This window comes from Neomonachus schauinslandi, chromosome 6 (genome assembly GCF_002201575.2).
Source record: "Neomonachus schauinslandi chromosome 6, ASM220157v2, whole genome shotgun sequence".
Lineage (NCBI taxonomy): Eukaryota > Metazoa > Chordata > Mammalia > Carnivora > Phocidae > Neomonachus > Neomonachus schauinslandi.
Window position 1 is genome coordinate 110651734 of NC_058408.1, and position 23163 is coordinate 110674896.

The 23163-nt window shown below is 36.8% G+C and overlaps 1 protein-coding gene and 1 pseudogene across 4 annotated transcripts in view; both read left to right on the forward strand.

The window, feature by feature from the left end:
- CCSER2 (coiled-coil serine rich protein 2) overlaps positions 1 to 23163 on the forward strand; it is a 154696-nt gene that overhangs the window by 20167 nt on the left and 111366 nt on the right. For all 4 annotated transcript variants that reach the window (XM_021699581.1, XM_021699584.2, XM_044916512.1 and 1 more), the window contains exon 3: positions 20859 to 20949. In XM_021699581.1, coding sequence (XP_021555256.1) covers positions 20859 to 20949 — 91 coding nt within the window. The remainder of the gene's footprint in view (positions 1 to 20858; positions 20950 to 23163) is intronic.
- Positions 8201 to 8298, forward strand: LOC123325189 (annotated as a pseudogene).

The following is a 23163-nucleotide window of genomic DNA, read 5'->3' on the forward strand; positions in this document are numbered from 1 at the left end:
TAAAGAGTACCTGTTTATCCCACATCCAGCTTCCCCTATTATTAGCATATTATATTTATATGGCATATTTGCTACATTAATGAACCAATATTGATATCTTATTACTTAGAGTCCATATTATTTGGATATTCTCAGTTTTCCCCTTCTTTTTCTGTTCTAGGATTCCACATAGGATATGTATTACAATTAGTAGTCATGTCTTAGACTCCTCTTGGTTGTGACAGTGTCTTGGACTTTCCTTGATTTCGATGGCCTTGGCATTTTTGAAGAGTACTACTAGTTAGATATTTTCTAGAATGTTGCCCAACTGGGATTTGTTTCATGCTTTCCTTATGATTAGACTGGGGAAATATGTTTTTGGGCAGAAGACCACAGAGTTAAAGTGCATTCTCTCAGGGATGCATACTGTCAATATGACTTATCATTGTTGCTGTTGACCCTGGCATGAGATAGTGTTTTTCAGGTTTCTCCACAGTGAAAGTTTTTCTTTTCTTCTCTCTTTCCATACTGTACTCTTTGGGAAACATCACTTTGGGCAGCACACACTTAAGGAATAGCTAGTTATGATCCACCTCATTAAGTGTGGAGTATCTCTATATAAATTATTTGGATTTCTACTGCAAGATGGAAAGGATTTGTCTCGTTCCTCATTTATTTATTCCCTCATTTCTTTATATCAGTATGGATTACATATTTTATACTTTGGTTCTAATTCATACCTCTATCATTGTGTTTTTTTGTTATTTTGGTTTTGGGTGGCTTTTTTTTTTTTTTAACTTTCTGGCATTGTAAGATGCTCCAGACTCATCTCGTATATTTCCTGCCTCAGTCTTAGAATCAGCCCTTTCTCCAAAGAACCTTAGTTTCTTTCTTTTTTTTTTTTTTAGATTTATTTATTTATTTTAGAGAGCAAGAGTGGCATGAGCAGGGAGAGGGGCAGAGGGAGATGGAGAGAATCTCAAGTAGACTCTGCTGAGCGCAGAGCCCAACATGGGGCTTGATCTCACAGCCCAGAGTCATGACCTGAGCCAAAATCAAGAGTTGGACACTCAACCAACTGAGCCACCCAGTCACCCCCAAAGAGCCTTAGTTTCTAATTGGAGAATTGTATTAGAAACCAAAATTTGCATGTGAGATATGTGGCAACCAGGGTTTTGGTTCTAGATTTTGTCAGCTGAAAGAAGAGATATATGTGTGTGTACCAACCTGTGTATATACACATATCTATAAATATTTCTGTATGTAACTGTTTATATTTTGAGCTAAACATGAGTTCACATATTGATGTGTCCAATTCTAATCCATTACCATGTGCATCATTCTTGCTTTTTCCCCTTGCTTGTTTGTAACCTCCCACTCTAAGAGGAAGAAAACTGCTTACTCTCAGCCATCCATTTATGTAATTGTTCAATTCCAGTATATTTAATCATTTCAAAATTGTTAGTTTGTACCCCGACAGGAAACACCTTTATCAACTAGAGTACAGTGCTTATAGAATTTCTTAGCCTTTAGTCTTAGACTCCATTCATTTCTGAAGTTACTTAGGTCAGCACCTTATACCACTCATCCCCTTCAGTGAGTTTGCTTCATACATTTGTAATAAATACATTCAGATTTTTGTCACATTCTGCACTCCCTCCAGGGACGCTGACTTCCTAAAAGATTTTTAAACAAATTTGCATGCATTAAAGTTTACTCCTTGTGCTGTAAAGTTCAGTGGATTTTAACAAACCTTAATGTTTTGTATTCACCATTACAGTGTCATAAAGAGTAGTTTCACCATCCTAAAATGTTCCCTATACTTCATCTGTTTATTGCTTTCCCCATTGAGCCCCTGGCAAACACTGATTTATCTCTGTAGTTTTGCCTTTTAAAGAATGCTATATAACGAAAATCGTACAGTGTATATCTTTTTCACACTGGCTTCTTTCATTTAGCAATATGCATTTGAGATTCATCCATGTCTTTTTGTGGCTTGATACCTCATTTTTTAAATTGATAAATAATACTACATTGTATGGATGTACCACGGTTCGTTTATCCATTCACCAAAGGAAATGTTGGTTGCTTCCAGTTTTTGGCCATTATTGATAAAGCTGCCATAAATATCCACATGCAGGTATTTCTGTGTATAGATGTTTCTTTAAATCATTTGGGAAAGTATCAAAGAGTGCAGTTGCTTGCTCATGGGGTAAGGCTAAAAAGCCTTATTTAAAAGAAACTGCCAAATTATTTTGCAAAGTTGTACCATTTTGCATTCCCACTAACAGTGAGTGAGAGTTCCAGTTGCTCTGCATTCTTATCAGCAGTTGGTATTGTCAGTGTTTTGGATTTTAGGCATTTTAATAGGTGTACAGTGGTATCTCATTGTTTTTAAATTTGCAATTCCCTAATAATGCTGAGCATCTTTTCATATGCTTATTTGTCATCTGTATATCTTTGGTGAAGTGTCAGTTTTGATCTATTGCCCATTTTTAAAAAAATTTTTATTGTTATGTTAATCACCATACATTACATCATTAGTTTTTGATGTAGTGTTCCATGATTCATTGTTTGTGCATAACACCCAGTGATCCATGCAGAACGTGCCCTCTTTAATACCCATCACCAGGCTAACCCATCCTCCCACCCCCCTCCCCTCTAGAACCCTCAGTTTGTTTTTCAGAGTCTATCGTCTCTCATGGTTCGTCTCCCCCTCCGATTTCCCCCCCTTCATTCTTCCCCTCCTGCTATCTTCTTCTTTTTTTTTTTTCTTAACATATTGCATATTTGTTTCAGAGGTACAGATCTGAGATTCAACAGTCTTGCACAATTCACAGTGCTTACCAGAGCACATACCCTCCCCAGTGTCTATCACCCAGTCACCCCATCCTTCCCACCCCACCCCCCACTCCAGCAACCCTCAGTTTGTTTCCTGAGATTAAGAATTCCTCATATCAGTGAGGTCATATGATACATGTCTTTCTCTGTTTGACTTATTTCGCTCAGCATAATACCCTCCAGTTCCATCCACGTCGTTGCAAATGGCAAGATCTCATTCCTTTTGATTATTGCCCATTTTTTAATTGATTTGTTTTCTTGTTGTTGAGTTTTAAGAGTTCTCTGTATTTTTTGGATATAAATCTTTTATCAGATATGTGTTTTACAGTATTTTCTCCTAGTCTGTGCCTTGTCTTTTCATTCTCTTAAAAATGTCTTTCACAGAGCAGAAGTTTTAATAAATTCCAAATTATCAATGTTTTCTTTCAAAGATAATGCTATTGGTATTGTAATTAACAAATCATTATTAAACCCAAGGTCATGTAGGTTTTCTACTTTAAGAAGTTTTATAGTCTTGTACTTTACATTTTGATCTGTCATCCATTTTGAGTTAATTTCTGTTTAATACTTGTATTTGGGTCAATTTTTTTGCATATAATTTTGTCTAAGAGTTGCAGCACTATTTGTTGAAAAGACTGTCCTTTCTACATTGAACCGTCTCTTCTTCCTCTTTGTCAGAATCAGTTGAGTATATTTGTGTGGGTCTACTTCTTCTGAACTTTGTTCTGTTCTCTTGATCTATGTGTTTCTTCTTTTTTTTTTTTTAAGTTTTTATTTATTTATTTGACAGAGACAGCACAAGCAGGGGGAGCAGTAGAGGGAGAGGGAGAGGAAGAGGCAGGCTCCCTGCTGAGCAGGAAGCCTGACACGGGGCTCTATCCCAGGACTCTGGGATCATGATCTGAGCCAAAGGCAGACACTTAACGACGGAGCCACCCAGGCACCCTATGTTTATTTTTAGCCAATAACATGTTGTCTTATTGTGTTGTTTTGTCTTATAGTAAGTCTTGTGTTGTATAACAAAGAATTCAGCTGGCTTTTGTATCTAGTTTGTGCATGGGAATCTCTACACCTTTGGAATTTCTCAAGTGACAGGAGTGTTTTTGTTCATGTTGGCCTTAATAGTTAATGCTAATGAGGTAACTCAGGATGGGGGTAAACTATGCAAGAAAAATCACACCTGTGTTTATAGGGTTGGGGCATTGAGCCATATAAAATTAGTCTCACCTCTGGGGAGCAGAGGAAGTGAGCTGGAGATTGAGTTCAGTATATGGCCAGTAATTTGATCAATCATGCCTATGTAATGAAACTCCAATAACTCTGGACACTGAATCACAGATGAGCATCCCTAGTTAACAATACTCTATGCATATTGTTACTCATCACTGTACCAATGAAGTGACCTCTTTTGGCTCCAAAGAGAGAGAATACGGAAGTTTTGTGTTTGGGATCATCTCAGACCTTGTCCTATGTGTGTCTTCTTTTGGCGGGGCATGACTGATAGACTTTTTGTTGTAATATAACTGTAATTGTAAAGTGTATTGCCTTCCTGAGTTCTGTGAGTTCTTCTAGTGAATTGTTGAACCTGAGGGAGTACTGGGAACCTCTGGATATGTAGCCACTTGATCAGAAGGTTAGGTCCTGGGAACCCCTGAGTTTTAGCTAGTGGTGTCTGAATTGAGGTCAGTCTTTGGAAGACTGTGCTTTTAACTTATGAAGTTTGTTTTAACTCTGGATCGTTAGCATGATAAGTCATTGGAGTTTGTATCATAAAAAGTGAAATTTGCTATATCAACCCTGAGTCACTGAAACAATTTGAGAAGAGAAAGGATGAAGGGGCAAAGGAGTGCAGAATTTTTTATTTTTAGATGGCTATATATTCATTCGTGATATGAAACTGTAGCTGTGCTGTGATCCATTACTAAAGGCAAAAGTTACGGGATGGAATTTAGAAATGATGATATTCAACTCCCAATGAGATGGCTCACTGGATACATACATAAGAAACAAGCTAAATACAGAATTTCTTGATTATTGTTATGTGTAATAGCTAAAATGAAAGTAATGTAGAGTTCTGGAGCTGATTCTGATGCGGAGGCAAGCTTAGATTTCAGTCAGTTTGAACTACAACCAGTAGTCTTGAAGCCACCTGCAATGGGAAAAATTATTCTAGGACAACAGACAGTATTGCTATGAACTCTGGTTACCAGAAAAGTAGTCCAGTTGGAGGGAGGGCAAAACCAAGAAACTTCTGAAACCAGTGGTTATAGTGCCGAGGAGTTGTCTCATTTTGTGGATCTGTTCATTATCAGCTTCTTGAAGAATTTTTACTGAAATGGATCGTGAGAGTGACTAATTTAGGGTTAGTATCTTTGGTTTTGAATGTTATAAAGAGGAAGAGAATGGTTGGTATAAGACCCACAGCTTACTATATAACAGTCACAAATGGCTATATACAGTGGGTTATTCCCAAGGGAATACCAGGCTACCTGGTGGACTGGATAAAAACTGCTGGGAAGCTTGTTTACCTGAAAAGAGAGACTGTCTTTCCTCTGTAAATGCCTAGTGGAAAACCCAAGATGAAGTGGCTGTACACCTTATAGCAAGCCATGCTGGACTGGCTTTATGGTGATTGGGATAGTCATCTACTGAATATGTTCCTTACCCAGATCATGGTAACTGCTATGATTAAGGGGGCCCCTTTTACATGGGCATCCTATGTAACCATGCTGTAAAACCAAGCAACTGTTCAAGAAACTTTGACATACTTGCTGTCTCTATTTCCCTTATAGGTACTAAAGATCAAAAAAAAAAAAAAATCATTAACAAGAAAGGAGGGAAAGACAGAAGGGGAGAGAGCCTAGGGACTTGTTCTTTCAGGGCTGGATGTTTATTAGAAATGGGATGAATATATCAAACATTGATGAGGTTGAAGCAGAGGTGTTAATGCAGCACTACTGAAGATTAAGTGTACCAATGGAAGCCGGTGCTGGTCCCATAACCGTAAAGGGCCCTAAATAAATACCCCCTATTTATCTTAGTTTGGGAGAATTTAAAAGGTGAAAGGCAAAGATGCAAATGAGAAACCTGACCTGGAATTACCTGGGACAGTGGTCTGGTAGGTTAGTCAAAATGAAGATTGAAGAAGGGTCTGGGTCCCTTGGCTCTTAACTCTTCCCCTCTGGGGACCTAAGGCCTTATGTATACAAATGGGTAAAATGGTGACTGGGTGTAAGCGAGACCTTTCTGGGACTCTTTAACATAGGAACCCCATGTGCTTTGGTATCAAAACCTGTTGATGGGGCGCCTGGGTGGCTCAGTCATTAAGCGTCTGCCTTCAGCTCAGGTCATTATTGAGCCCTGCATCGGGCTCCCTGCTCAGTGGGAAGCCTGCTTCTCCCTCTCCAACACCCCTGCTTGTGTTCCCTCTCTCGCTGTGTCTCTCTCTCTCTCTGTCAAATAAACAAACAAACAAACAAACAAACAAAAACCAACTTGTTGATGATGTCCTAACTGTGGCTACTTTTAGACTGAGAGAATATAGTAATGTATGGATTGATGGGATTAAGGTAAAAGTTCAGATGAAAACTGGAATGTTTGAACAGGTTTTATGTGAAATGATTGGTTTTCTTTACCTGAATGTTTTATGCAAAATAATATGCCTTACCTAGTATTGTAAAACCAGAACTGCTTGGTGAAGTCTTAATGATAGAGGTTACCGTTGGGGATGCAACAGTTGATGGGATTATCTTGTTCTATGAAGGTTTCAGAATAATAATTCTACCACTGACAATATAATTACTGAAGACAGTTTGAGGATTTTTTTTTTCTTTTTTTCCTACTTGAAATAGTTTCTCCCCGAATTGTTATTCCATGAACTTGATATATAGTTGGGTTTGTGTATATCATTTTACTTAGATTTTTAGGGATTCATTCAAGCATTGTTTGTATTAGTAAGAAGATTGGAAACAACCCAAATATCCAAGTAATATCTGTATTACATAAGAATATAATATTATGGAGGCTAAGTAGTGGAAGGGATATGAATATATCTATTTTTGTTTAAAATTTTTAACTTTTTTTTGTTACTCCAGTGATTTTAGAAAAAGTAAGCCAATATGTATATATTTACTTCCCCTCAACTTCTATGCATATGTAATATGCTTTTGCTATTACAAGTAAATCCTTGATAAATAACCTTATCTTTCTGTATTTTGGGGATAGATACTTCGAATTGTGATGTTGAATCAAAGGTTAAATGCACAAGTAATTTTGTAAGATGTTTGAGCAATAATTTTTAATTTCCAAAAGCTTTTTTTCCCTTTAGGTGAAATTCACATAACATAAAATTGACCATATTAAAACAAACATCTCAGTGACAGTACACTTGCAATATTGTACAACCACCACTCTGTCTAGTTCCAAAATGTTTTCATCACACCAAAGTAAACCTTGTATCCAGGTATTAAGTAGTTACTTCCCACCTGCCTCTCCCCAGCCTCTGGAAACTTCCACTCTGCTTTCTGCATGTATGGATTTACCGATTTTGGATATTTCATATAAATCATACATACAATATGTGACCTTTTCTGTCTGGCTTCCTTTACTTGCCATGATATCTTTTTAGATATCATGAGTTAGGAAGTGTTATATTTTTTTGAAGAGTTTGAAAAGGAATGGTGTTAATTCTTTAAATTTTTGGTAGAATTCACTAGTTAAGCCATCTGATTTGGTAGTTGTTTTTTTTTAATTGGGAGGTTTGTGATTACTGATTGTGTCTCTTGTTTTAAGTTTGTTCAGATTTTCTATTTTTTTCTGGAGTCATTTTGGTAATTTCTATGCATCTACAAATTTGTCAAGTTATTTTAATTGTCTAATTTTTGTACTGTTGTTCATAGTGTTCATAATACTCTCTTAAAATCCTTTTTATTTTAGTAAGGTTGGTAGTAATGTCCCCATTTTTGCTTCTGATTTTAGTTATTTTTTATAGTTTTGTCTTTCTTTTTTTCTTTGTCAGTATAGCTAATGGTTTGTCATATTTGTGCTTTTCAAATAACCAACTTTTGGTTTCATTGAGTTTTCTCTGTTTTCTATTTTATTTTTTTCTGCACTGATCTTTATGTTTTTTCCTCTGCTAACTTTGGGGTTTAGTTTTCTATTATTTTTATAGCTCCATAAGCTGTAGTTAAATTACTGAATTTTAGATTTTTCTTCTCTTTTTAAGGTAGGCATTTGCTGCAAAAAAATTCACTCTGAGCACTGTTTTTGCTCCATTCCATAAGTTTTGGTATGTTGTATTTTTGCACTAATTTTTCTCTAAGTATTTTCTGATTTCTTCTGTGATTTTTCTTTGATCAATTGATTAAGAATATGTTGTTCAGTGCTCACTTCAGCAGCACATATACAACAATTTGGGGAAGATTAGCATGGCCCCTAGGCAAGGATGATACACAAATTTGTGAAGCATTCCGTATTTTTAATAAAAACCTGTTGCAAAGTTCTTTAAAAAATGCATTGTTCAATTTCCATTTTTTGTGAGTTTTCCAGGTTTTTTCTGTTATGATTTGTAATTTCATTACATTTGGACCAAGAAGATTTTCTTGTGATTTCAGTTTTTAAAAAGTTGTTGAGGATTATTTTGTGAATAACATGTTATATCTTGGAGAATATGCCCCATGCACATAAGAAGAATGTGTATTCTGCTTTTGTTGGGTAAATTTTTTTATTTTGTGTGTATACATATATGTGTTTATATAACTGAATTTTTATTTTATATATAACTTGTAACATGTAATATAAATATTATGTATTTATAATTATATAAATATAAATCTGTATTATGTGTTATATATATTTAAATATTACATATCTGTATCTGTACCTATATGTATATTTATCTTTCAGGTCAAGTTGGTTTATAGTATTGTTCAAGTTCTCTATTTCCATAACAGTCTTCTATCCAGATATTCTATTCATTATTGCAAGTGTAGTATTGACATTTCCAGGTATTATTGTAGAACTCTCTATTTCTCCCTTCAAATTTGTCAGTCTTTGCTTCATGTATTTTGCTCTGTTGATTGGTATATACATGTCTGTAATTGTTATATCTTCTTGATTAATTCACCTATTATCAATATATAATATCCTTAAAGTATTTTGTCTGATGTTAGTGTGGCCACCCAGCTGTCTTCTGGTTCCTGTTTGCATATTTACCTTTAACCTTTATGTGTCTTCAGATACAGTGTGATTCTAAGGTGACTATATGTATATTTACATATGGATTTTTTTTTTTTTTAAACCACTCTGCCATTTGGGGTATTTAATCCATTTACAGTAGTCACAGATAAGGAATTCCTTATCTGTATCTAATTTTGCTGGTTTTTTTTTTTTTTGCATGTCTTATACTTTTGCTTCTTATTTCTTCAATTGCTACTTTATTGAGTTTAATTGATTTTTTGGAATATACCATTTTGATTCTCTTCTAATTTTTCAAATATGTATATCTAAAATATTTCTTTGGTTACCTAGGAATTACAATGAAAATCCTAAATTTATGACAACCTAGTTTGAATTGATACAAACTTAGCTTCAGTAGTATACAAAAACTCTATTCCTATATAATTTTGTTCCCCTTTTCTTCATGTTATTGTCACAAATTATATCTTAATACATTGTGGACAACTAACATATTCTTGTTTTATGTATCTGTGCCTGAATGACTCCCCTTAGCATTTTTTGTAAGGCAAGCCTACTAGTTACAAACTCAGTTTTTTGGATTTTGTTTTTCTTTTGTAATCTCTTAATTTCTCCTTTATTTTTGAAGGATAGTTTTCCTGGATAGAGAATTCTTGGTTGAGTGTTCTTTAAGCACTTTAAACATGCCATCCCATAGGCTTCTGGCCTCCATGCTTTGTGATGAGAACTTGGCTCTTAATCTTACTATGGATCCCTTGCATACAGTGCATTGCTTTTCTCTTGGTGCTTTATCTTTAGCTTTTGACAATTTGAATATAATGTGTCTTGGTGTGCTGTCTGCATTTATCCTTTTTGTAATTCAGTTTGTTTCTTCAATGTGTAAATCCCTTTTTTCAAATTTGAGAAGTTTTTGGCCATTATTTTTTCAAATATTCTTTCTGCCTGTTTTTCATTCTCCTTCTGAAGTTCTTATCATGCATATGTTGGATGCCTTGACAGAAATCTATCAGGCTTTTTAAAAAATTTTTAATTTAAATTCAATTTAGTTAACATATAGGGTATTACTAGTTTCAGGGGTGGAATTTAGTGATTCATCAGTTGCATATAACACCCAGTGCTCATTACATCAACTGCCCTCCTTATGCCCATCATCTAGTTACTGCATCCTCCTTACCTACCTCCCCTCCAGCAGCCCTCAGTTTGTTTCCTATAGTTAAGAGTCTTTATGGTTTGCCTCCCTCTCTGTTTTCATCTTATTTTATTTTTCCTTCCCTTTCCCTATGTTCATCTATTTTGTTTCTTAAGTTCTGCATATAAGTGAAATCATACAGCATTTGTCTTTCTCTGACTTATTTTGCTTAGCATAATAACGTCTAGTTCCATTCCCATTGTTGCAAATGGCAAGATTTCATTCTTTTTGATGGCTGAGTAATATTTCATTTTATACATACACACACACACACACACACACACACACACACCCCACACCCCACATCTTCTTTATCCATTCATCTGTTGATGAACATCTGGGCTCTTTCCATATTTTGGCTATTGTGGACATCGTTGCTATAAACATTGGGGTGTATGTGCCCCTTTGATTCACTATGTTTGTATCCTTTGGATAAATACCTAGTAGTGCAATTGCTGGGCCATAGGGTAGTTCCGTTTTTAACTTTTTGAGGAACCTCCATACTGTTTTCCAGAGTGGCTGCACCAGTTTGCATTCCCACTGTGTATGCAGTGTAAGAAAGTTCCCCTTTCTCTGCATCCTTGCCAACATCTGTTGTTTCCTGACTTGTTAATTTTAGCCATTCTGACTGGTGTGAAGTGGTAGCTCATTGTGGTTCTGATCAAGCTTTTTATTTTTATTGTTTTTCTTTCTCCTACATAGCCTGAATAATTACAATGGACAAATCTTCATATTTGTTGATTCTTTCTTCTCCCTGTTCAGATCTGCTATTGAAATTCTCATGATTTTTTTTTTCATGAGGACCAAATCAAGGTAATTTATTTGAAATGTTTATCACAATACCTGGCATCAAGTAGGTATGCAAAAATATAGGTTTACAACTGTATAATCTCTTAATTCTTTTTTTCTTTTTTTTTTTTTTAAGATTTTTTCTTTATTTATTCATGAGAGACAGAGAGAGAGGGAGAGGCAGAGGGAGAAGCAGGCTCTCAAGGAGCAGGGAGCCCAATGCGGGACTTGATCCCAGGACCCTGGGATCATGACCTGAGCCGAAGGCAGACACTTAACCATCTGAGCCACCCAGGCGCCCATATAATCTCTTAATTCTTAAGAGTTAACAGTTAATTGTTCTTTCTTAATTTTTAATATCGGTAATAAAACTACATAAAATTTACAATTGCAGCTATTTTAAAGTATAGTTCAATAGAATTAACGATAATTCATGTTGCTGTACAACACATCTTTGGAACTTTTTTTATCTTGCATAATTGAAACTCTGTATCCATTGAACAACAAGCTCTTCTTTTCCCTCTCCCCACCAGTCCCTGGTAACCACCATTTTACTTTCTGTGTCTATGAGTTTGACTATTCTAGATATTTCATATATGTGGAATCATGCAGTATTGTCATTTTGTGACTGGCCTATTTCACTTAGCATAGTGTCCTCAAGGTTCATCCATGTTACTGCATTTAATAAGCTTTCCTTCTTTTTTAAAGGAGAATAATATTCCATTAAGTGTATATACCACATTTACCCATTCATCTTTTGATGGACATTTGGATTGTTTCCACCTCTTGACTATTGTGAATAATACTGCAGTGAATGTGGGTGTGTACATATCTCTTTGAGATCCTGCTTTCAGTTATTGTGGATATATACCCAGGAGTCTCAGCGAATTTTTCATTTGTTATACTTTAACTTCAGAATTTCTGTTTGTTTGTTTTTTATATTCCTTCTTTACCCATGTTCTGTACTTGGTTAGATATTCGTTGCCTATGGTTTTCTTGAGTTCTTTGAACATATCAAAGACAGTTGTTTTAAAGTCTTTGTCAATAGACAAAATTCAGTGCTTGAGTCCTTCAGGGATCATTTCTGTTATTTATTTATTTTTTTTATGTGAATGGATGATACTTTCTTTGCATGACCTGAAGTTTTTGTTGAAAACTGGACATTTTGAATATTTCAATGTGGTAAAACTGGAAATCATATTCTTTACTCTCCTTAGGGTTTGTTTTGTTACTTGCTGTAGGCTGTAGGTGTTTGCTTTTTAGGTAGTTTTTTAAAACTATTTTTGTAAAGTCTTCGTGCTTGTCATGTTTGGTCTAAGAAGTTTGTGTTACTTTAGCATGTGTTTCTTTAGTGTTTTATGCAGGGATTTCCTTGAATGCCAAAAACAAACAAAAGAGACAAAAGGAGGAGAGAAAGAGAGTGAGAGTAAGAGAGAAGGGAAGGAGGGAAAGATGAAGGGAGGGTGACAGAGAAAGAACAAAGAATTCAAAGCAGGAGAATAAAAAATTCTCAAAGTCAAAATTAAAAAAACCTTGTTATCTTTCATCTTTGCACTTTGGCTCTTTGTTCATGTACTCCTTCAGTGCTTAGCCTGATGATTTACAACCCTGCCTTAACCTTCACTTACTACTTTTTCTGAGCCTAGAGATTAGCTAGAGTTGAAGGCTTCGGGTCCCCTTAGGTCTTTACTGAGAATGCATCCTGCCCTGGGCTTTTTTGTGGCTTTCTAAATTCCTCACTGTAGGGGTGTCTGGGTTGCCCAGTCGGTTGAGTATCTGACTCTTGATTTGAGCTCAGGTCATGATATCGGGGTTGTGAGATCAAGCCCCGTTGCTGGGTGTGGAGCCTGCTTAAGATGAGAATCCTTGTGCCCCTCCCCCGCCAAGTGCGCACGCACGCTCCCTCTCTCTCAAAAAAAATAAGTGATAAATTCCCCACTATACATGGCACCTCTGAATTATCTAATTTCCCAAGGGAACACTCTCCCTAGCCTTTTTCTCAGTCTTTCAGTATTCAATTATATGTGTCAACTATAATATTTTGCTCCAGGGTGATTGTGGATTGTTTGCCTCACAGTGGTTTTGAGCAATGCCCATTACTTTTCTACCGTGTGTGAATTCCAAGTTAGGCAAAACAAAGACATGCACTTTGTGTCAGTCATTCAGGTAACCCCAGACAGGTTGGAACAGAGAAACACAATTTTTTGGAATAAGGTCTCCACTGAGCTCTTTGGAAACAGGAACCAAGGTCCTAAACTGGGAACAAGGTCTCCTGTCCTCAGATTTGCAGCCAAGCTGTAGAGGGGCATATGGGAAAGGCCAGTCTCACTGATAACTGGAATGCAGACCCTTAGAGCAACTCTGAGAAATGGTTCAGAAGTCTCTTAAGAAGTTAAACATATGCTTACTATGTCACCCAGCAATCCCACCACTTCTGGAAATGAAAGTTTATAATCACATAAAAACCTGTACATGAATGTTCATAATAGTTTTATTTATAACAGCTAAAAACTGGAAAAACCAAAATGTCCTTCAGTGAATACATGGATACACAAACTGGTACATCCATGCAATGGAATGCCACTCAGCAATAAAAAGTAATGAATTATTGATCTATTCAGTGACTTAGGTGAATCTTTTTTTTTTTTTTTTAAGATTTTATTTATTTATTTGTCAGAGAGAGAGGGAAAGCACAACCAGGGGGAGTGGGAGGCAGAGGGAGAAGCAGGCTACCCACTGAGCAAGGAGCCTGATGCGGGCGGAACTTGATCCCAGGACTCTGGGATCTTGACCTGAGCTGAAGGCAGATGCTGCAACCAACTGAGCCACCCAGGTGCCCCGACTTAGGTGAATCTTAAAGGCATTCTGTTGAGTGTAAGAAGCCAGTCTGAAAGGGTTACAAACTGTATGATTCCATTTATATGACATTCTTGAAAGATAAAACTGTAGTGACGGAGAACAGATCATTGTTTGTTGGGGATATGGGTGGGCAGCGGGTGTAACTATAACTGGATAGTACAAGGGAGATTTTTCAGGTGAAGAGACTATTCTGTGTCCTAACTGCATTGGTGTTTACACAAATTAATATGTATTTTAAAATTCATAAACTGTGTACCATAAGAAAAAATTAATTTTACTGCATGATAATTACAGCAGATAGTTATAGTGCTATTCATTTGTTAAAAACTTGGAGGCTTTTGGGGCACCTGGGTGGCTCAGTTGTTAAGCCTCTGCCTTCAGCTCAGGTCATGATCCCAGGCTCCTGGGATCTAGCCCCGCATCAGGCTCTCTGCTCAGCGGGGAGCCTGCTTCTCCCTCTCCCACTCCCCTTGCTTGTGCTCCTTCTCTTGCTGTGTCTCTCTCTGTCAAATAAATAAAATATAAAAAAAACAAACAAACTTGGAGGCTTTCTCCAATTTATTAGTGAAGGAGGGATTCATGGGAGGAAGAACTGGCCCCCACCATCTCATAGCTTGCTCTATTTTTTTTTAAAGATTTTATTTATTTATTTGACAGAGAGACACAACAAGAGAGAGGGAACACAAGCAGGGGGAGTGGGAGATGGAGAAGCAGGCTTCCCGCTGAGCAGAGAGCCCGATGCCTGGCTTGATCCAGGACCCTAGGATCTTGACCTGAGCCGAAGGCACATGCTTAACAACTGAGCCCAGGCGCCCCAGCTTGCTCTATTTGAATGGGAAAGTATTCTCTTCTCAGAGGTCAAGGAAATTCTGTGATGATTCTGCTAATATGTATTCAGAGTTTTAATTCCAGTGAGGCTTGTGGGAAGCCTCTGGGAGCCAGAATATACAGATTTAGGTTTTCTTTGTCATACTCCCAGCTAATGGTCTTATTAGATGGTCTCCCAACTAAAACAGGTATAAGTGGATATTGGCTCTCAATAAGTGCAAGCTTGCCAGTGAGAGGAGCCTGGTATAACAAACATGGGAACAGAAACTCTTTCCCACGTTAACCAATCTCCATGCTACATGGTTTTCTTTCTTTCTATAATGATACAGCTCCTAACCCGTGCAGACGAGAGATTTCTAAGCTGGTGAAGAAAAATTACAGTAGATCAATTTTTTTTTCTTTCTCTCTTTGCCTGGTTCCTTACTGAAAAGTCTCAACAATATCTCTGATATAACTCAGAGAAACATAGACCTCCTATAAAGATGAATAGGGGGAAATTGTCTAAGACAGATGTTAGTATCCAGTCTTCAACTCTGTACTGTCTCTCTTGTGAAACTCCTTACTCAGCTTTATATGTCATCAGTGTGGTGCTAACTCCCACACCTCAAATCTCTTTGCCCAACTCCACACTCATATATTGTCATCTGCTGAACATGTCTTCTCAAAGATGCAGCAAGCATGTCAAAATTACCAGGTTCTAAAATTATATTTTAATTCTTTTATCTCCTACTAGATTTGGTTTTCCTTTTTTTATACTTTAATTCTAAATAGGAATTATCCATTTGTTTCTTAAGCCAGGAACCAAGGAGCTATTCGTGGCTCCTTCCTTACCTCTCAGTGAGCTTTGGTTCTATAGATTCTAACTCCTCAGTATGTTTCATAACTGCTTATTCTTAATTCTCACTGACACTGATTAATGTCAGACCACCATCATATGTCACATGCATTCTGCAATAGCCACAATACTGCTTTTTCTTTCCTACTTAATTCATTTTGTACGCAGCAGCCAGAATAGTATTTCTTTAATGTAAATCTCAATTTACCACTTGTGAAAACTCATCAGTCATACCCCTTTCATTGACGTAAAGTCCAAACTCCTTAATGTGGCCTAAATAGTTGTTCATGATGTAGATCTACTTCTCTGTTTGAGTGTTGTCTTAGTCATCTAGGGCTACTATAACAAAATACTGTAGACTGAGAGTGGTTTAAACAACAGACATTTATTTCACAGTTTTGGAGGCTGGAAGTCCAAGATCAAGGTGTTGGCAAATTCATTTCCTGGTGAAGACCCTCTTCCTGGCTTGCAGACAGCCACCTTCTTACTATATACTCACATGGTTGGGGGAGAGAGAGTGTGTGCTCTGGTTTCTTTCTCTTCTTATAAGGACACTAATCCCATCATGGGGTTCCCACCATCATGACCCTGTCTAAAACTAATTACCTCCTGAAGACCCTACCTCCACATACACTCATATTGTGGGCTAGGGCTTCAGTATGAGAACTTTGGGAAAATACAGATACTCGGTCCATAACAATTATTAATGAACTACTTGCAATTATTTGCATGGAGCAGGTCAGCAAACTGTGTCATATAAGCCACATCTGGCCAACCACCTTGTTTTTTACAGCTTGAAAAATGTTTTTTATATTTTAGGCGGTTATACTTTAAATGGTTATATAAGTACCTATATAATATACTGATTTTGTCTGTGGGCCTGTAAAATCTAAGTATTTACTTTTTGTCTTTTAAAAACAAATTTGCTAACACTTAGAATAGATTATGCTTTTTGATTCCTTGCCTTTAGCCTACTGTTTATGCAGAAGGTATTCTCCTCTTCCATGTTCTAGAGGCCATATTTGCTTGTTCTTTAGATTTTCTCTGACTTGACCTTGTTTTAGGTTTTTTTCTGACAAGCTAAGACTTAGATATCCATCCACTGGGCTTTCATGGTCGTTGAGCCACTACCATACTGTAAAGGAACTGTTTGAGGGAAGACAAGTAGACTTGGAGGGCTGTTCAACTTTGTTAAATTAACATTTGTGAAGTAGAGCCCTGGAGTGTTGGATGGTGAACCCCAGTTCAATAAAAGACCACAAAGGAAATTGAAATAGAGAAGTTTTTATTACTAACAGGTTCTGAAGGAAGTATTTGGCATGCCTGGAGGGGCCATGAAAGTGCAGATAAGGAGAGTCACAGGATCTGGGATATGTGACTTTATTAGGGTTGATGACTAGAGTGCTTTGGGATTCCTGAACTAAGCCTGGATTGGTCAATTCAAACCAAAAAGAGCAGGGTTTTTATAAGCCCCACGTGGGTTTATTTAAGGGGTACACAAGGGGAAGGCCCTGGGAGACAGGGTGATTATTGCTCACAAGGGCTGTTGGCGAAATCATATCAGGAATTTACATTTTCTTGTGATGCTGGGGCTGTTACGTAGGGCATGAGCTCATAGGAGGGGCTAGTTTCTGTTCAAGGCCCCTGCACGTCCTTTGGCCACACTAAATGGATGCCAAGGCAGCAATATCATAGAGTAGTTTAGCTAAACTCTTGACAAAGACGTGCCTTCCATATATTGGTTTTTTTTATGTGTTGAGTTTTTGAGAATGTGTCTTTTAGTTGCCACATGGAGGGACAGGGTCTACTTCCCTCCCCCCAAATTTGTTTAGATGTCAAGACTGTATACTAAGAAGGTATGAAACGATTTATTACTCACATAATGATGCTTTATGGGGAGAGCAGGGCAGGTACCCAAAGTGGTCCAGAATAGTTTGAATTAAGTTAGGAGGGGCACATAGCTCTGTTTTTTATTGTTGTTAAGGGATGTGCCAGGTTGATGGGTTCCCACACTCAGACTAGGTTTGTGTGGTTTGAACTTCTCTGCTGATGCCAAGAAAGGTACACTTTTTCCAACATGAAGTTTTGCATATTATAAAAGCTTACTACAGAAAAAAAAGAGTATAAAGAACATAAGTACATATTATCTCACATAATGGAAAATTATAATAATCCTTTGACTTTTTCAGCATTAAAGATAAAGTCATATTGTACATATGCAATCTTCTTTCCCCTACCCCCATGTTACAGACCATCTTACCATGTGACTAAATTTATGAAACATCATATGCAGTGATTTATTGTGAGTGTTAAGTTGAGGCATAAATATGGATGGTTTTCCCTCTCTCCTTTCCTCCCTGTAACTACTGATAACTGTGTTCCCCTTCCTTTTCCACTGGGCTTTCTTAGTACCTTCTCAGTGTGATATCATAATTATTCTATTACTTTTACATTCATTGAAACAGGCTCATTCTCATTCTTTAAGATTAATTTTTCATTATAAAATGAAACCTACAGAAAACCACACAAAACAAATGTAGGGTTTAGTTAGTTATTAAAAGTTGAACATCTTTTTGGCAGTGGTGACAGGGCTGCTTTTGCTGACTGGTGTGTCTCAGCAAGGCAAGGCCTCCTCTGGACTTAGAAAATGAGGTTCTCTATTCCTTTGATTCTTTGCTGCATCCTTATTTATCAGAGCTGGCTTGGGGCACCCAACATTATTTTGTTTCACACATACTTATATATACACAGACAGCCAAATGTTTTTATAGGAGATACGATTTTTTTTAGTAAAACTACATGTCAAATGCTTAATGCAGAAAATGAGAAAATGCAAGTACTCTCACAAAAACAAAAGAAAACAAAGAAAAAGAAAAACTCCATAACCCATGTTTTGGCTTCCTTTCAACTTTTTTCTTTGAATATTATAGTGTTGGGTTTTTTTTTCCATAAAATGTATAATTCTGTACATACTGTTTTATAGACCTAGTTTTTTAAGTTAATATCTAGGCCTTTTCAGTGGAAAAAAATGTATTTTCTCATTTAAGATTAAAAACACTTTGTGTTCATACCAATACTTTGCACTTATATTCAGGAACATAGGGTTTTAATTTAATTTCATTGTTTTTTTACATCCTTTTTTTCTTTTTCCTAATATGAGAATCCACTTTTCAACAAACACCAATTTAACTGTTTTCATTTATACCCATGTATACACAACTAGAATAATGACACCAGTACTACCATCCATAATATAATTACTGAAAATAGTTTGAAAATTTTTCCTCACTTGAAATAGTTTCTGAGTATAATGCCATAAACTTAATACACAGTTAGGCTCATTTAATTTACTTTTGACTTATAGGGGTTCATCAAAACATCTATAAGAGCAAAAGATTAGAAACAACCTAGTGTGTTTTTTCCCCAGTTGACGTCTTTCCATGTCTATAAATATATTTTCATTATTATTTTTTAATAAAACAATATTCTGTTGTACGACTATGTCATACTTTGTGTTTAGCCATTTTTCTGTTCTTGGACATTTCTACTTTTTTGCCATTCTAAATAATGCTGCAATAACCATATTTACACATACATTTTGTTTATTTCTGAGGGCTAAAAAGACAAAGGAAGGACTTGTCTTTTTAAAAAGGTTTTAGTTAGGGGCGCCTGGGTGGCTCAGTCAGTTAAGCGTCTGCCTTCAGCTCAGGTCATGATCCCAGAGTCCTGGGACTGAGTCCTGCATTGGGCTCCCTGCTGGGCAGGGAGCCTGCTTCTCCCTCTCCTTTTGCCCCTCCACCCAACTCATGCTCTCTGTTGCTCACTCTCTCTCAAATAAATAAATAAAATCTTAAAAATAAAAAATAAAAAAAAAAGGTTTTAGTTAAATTTTGACAAATTGGCTTCCAGGAAGTTTATGAATCTAATCCTATCTGCAATATTAATGAGTACTAGATTCTTTTCAATTGTGTTAAGTCACCATGGGTGTTAGCATTTTTTCCTACATCATATTTATTGGCTGTTTATTTTATATTTTGTGAATTGTCTATTATGGCCTTTGCCAGTTTTTTTCCATGTCCATCTTTTTTTTTTTTTCTTGGCTTTTAGGAAGACTTACATATTAGGGACAGCAGGTATTTCATGATGGAAAGAGGTTCTGTGAAATAATCCCTTTTTGTGTCAAGATTAAATAATTATCCAGAGGCGTTTTTTTGTTTCTGCTTTTTCAGAAACAATTATTCCATTTGCTTTAGTCATCAATGCATCCTGGAAGGAAGGCCAACAACACAAAACTGGAAAGTTTTGGATGGAATACCCAACATAGGAAACAAATTCTAATTTTATTCATATCATGTGTAATAAAGTAGACATCCCCCTTCTATAATGGTTTTTCAAGTCCATAATCTCTAAATTGTTTAAAAATTTGTGGATTTTTTTATCTTTTTATTTATATATACTAATGAAAGGTCTTGCAGTACTGAATCAGTTCTTGGATTGGAAGGATCAGCTAGTGGGCTACAGGTCAAACTAAGTTCCTGACTTTAAACTTAGTTTTTATTTTGCTAATTTGACTTCAGAATAAGAGTCTTTGAAAGCAAAACATTACTTTTCTCAGGATAGGTGAGAGCTGGCGAGGTTGCAAATAGAGCCCAGGAGTGGCTGCTTACACCAGTTTGACTAGTCCAGTACTATTTGTCTTTTATAGAAAAAACAAATTAAGGCAAACCAAGCCAAGGTAATAGTGGTGCTGAAGTTAAGAGTAGGTGGGTTTGGCACAAGAAAGGAAATGGAATAATCATGTAGTTAAATGCTTTTGTTATTTACATGAGTGGTCCAATCCCTATATATAATCAAACACAACCTCTCACAAATATGAATAAATTTTGGGAGATTCTTTACCATCTTTGATTATTCAAGGAGATTGATAAAAGCACAGACTCAGGAGGTAGACGTTTTGTGTTTGCATCCTATTTTGGCTCTCTGTACATTAATTTCTAGTAATTATACTAGTCATTAAATCATAGAGTTATTTTGAAGATTAAATGAATTAATATTTGTAAAGTACTAAGAACAATATCTTGTGGACAGTGAGCACTGTGTAAGTTTTTAAAAATGAATTAAAAATTTCTTGGTGGGAGGAAGAGTAGGAGAAGAATGTTACAAATAGTTTAACAAGTAAACCAATTGAATCTTTTCTATTAAAAAATTTTTATCTTAAAAATTTATTTTTACAACACAAACATTGAGTAAATTCAGACTTATCATAGAGTGATGTTTTCAAAACTGATGATTACATACATTTCTTGAGGTAGGTTATAGCATTTATACTGCTTTTGTTCACAGGATATCCTGAATAATCTTGAATCATGTGACCTTGAGGACGATGACCTTATGCTTGATGTGGATCTGCCTGAGGATGCACCTCTTGAAAATGGTAAGCGAGGACAAAATTGAAATTCCAGAGGCATGTATAGTTGAGCTGCTTGTCTAGGGCCAATTTACTATTATTTACAGATTTCTTAATCTCAGTGAAGGAAGTCTTTTCAGACTGAGAATCAATCTTTATTTATTTATTTATTTATTTATTTATTATTATTATTTTTTATTCTTATGTTAATCCCCATACATTACATCATTAGTTTTAGATGAAGTATTCCATGATTCATTGTTTGTGCATAACACCCAGTGCTCCATGCAGAACGTGCCCTCCTCAATACCCACCACCAGGCTAACCCATCCTCCCACCCCCCTCCCCTCTAGAACCCTGTTTGTTTTTCAGAGTCCATCGTCTCTCATGGTTCGTCTACCCCTCCGATTTCCCCCCCTTCATTCTTCCCCTCCTGCTATCTTCTTCTTTTTTTTCTTAACATATATTGCATTATTTGTTTCAGAGGTACAGATCTGAGATTCAACAGTCTTGCACAATTCACAGCGCTTACCAGAGCACATACCCTCCCCAGTGTCTATCACCCAGTCACCCCATCCTTCCCACCCCACCCCCCACTCCAGCAACCCTCAGTTTGTTTCCTGAGATTAAGAATTCCTCATATCAGTGAGGTCATATGATACATGTCTTTCTCTGTTTGACTTATTTCACTCAACATAATACCCTCCAGTTCCATCCACGTCGTTGCAAATGGCAAGATCTCATTCCTTTTGATGGCTGCATAATATTCCATTGTATATATATACCACCTCTTCTTTATCCATTCATCTGTCGATGGACATCTTGGCTCTTTCCACAGTTTGGCTATTGTGGACATTGCTGCTATAAACATCGGGGTGCACGTACCCCTTCGGATCCCTACTTTTGTATCTTTGGGGTAAATACCCAGTAGTGCAATTGCTGGATCATATGGTAGCTCTATTTTCAACTTTTTGAGGAACCTCCATACAGTTTTCCAGAGTGGCTGCACCAGCTTGCATTCCCACCAACAGTGTAGGAGGGTTCCCCTTTCTCCGCATCCCCGCCAACATCTGTCATTTCCTGACTTGTTAATTTTAGCCATTCTGACTGGTGTGAGGTGGTATCTCATGAGGTTTTGATTTGGATTTCCCTGATGCCGAGCGATATTGAGCACTTTTTCATGTGTCTGTTGGCCATTTGGATGTCTTCTTTGGAAAAATGTCTGTTCATGTCTTCTGCCCATTTCTTGATTGGATTCTTTGTTCTTTGGGTGTTGAGTTTGATGAGTTCTTTATAGATTTTGGATACTAGCCCTTTATCTGATATGTCATTTGCAAATATCTTCTCCCATTCTGTCGGTTGTCTTTTGGTTTTGTTGACTGTTTCCTTTGCTTTGCAAAAGCTTTTTATCTTGATGAAGTCCCAATAGTTCATTTTTGCCCTTGCCTCCCTTGCCTTTGGCGATGTTTCTAGGAAGAAGTTGCTTCAGCTGAGGTCAAAGAGGTTGCTGCCTGTGTTCTCCTTTAGGATGTTGATGGACTCCTGTCTCACATTGAGGTCTTTCAACCATTTGGAGTCTATTTTTGTGTGTGGTGTAAGGAAATGGTCCAGTTTCATTCTTCTGCATGTGGCTATCCAATTTTCCCAACACCATTTGTTGAAGAGACTGTCTTTGTTCCATTGGACATTCTTTCCTGCTTTGTCAAAGATGAGTTGACCATAGAGTTGAGGGTCCATTTCTGGGCTCTCTATTCTGTTCCATTGATCTATGTGTCTGTTTTTGTGCCAGTACCATGCTGTCTTGATGATGACAGCTTTGTAATAGAGCTGGAAGTCCGGAATTGTGATGCCGCCGGCTTTGCTTTTCTTTTTCAACATTCCTCTGGCTATGCGGGGTCTTTTCTGGTTCCATACAAATTTTAGGATTATTTGTTCCATTTCTTTGAAAAAAGTGGATGGTATTTTGATGGGGATTGCATTGAATGTGTAGATTGCTCTAGGTAGCACTGACATCTTCACAATATTTGTTCTTCCAATCCATGAGCATGGAACGTTTTTCCATTTCTTTGTGTCTTCCTCAATTTCTTTCATGAGTATTTGATAGTTTTCTGAGTACAGATCCTTTGTCTCTTTGGTTAGATTTATTCCTAGGTATCTATGGTTTTGGGTGCAATTGTAAATGGGATCGACTCCTTAATTTCTCTTTCTTCTGTCTTGTTGTTGGTGTATAGGAATGCCACT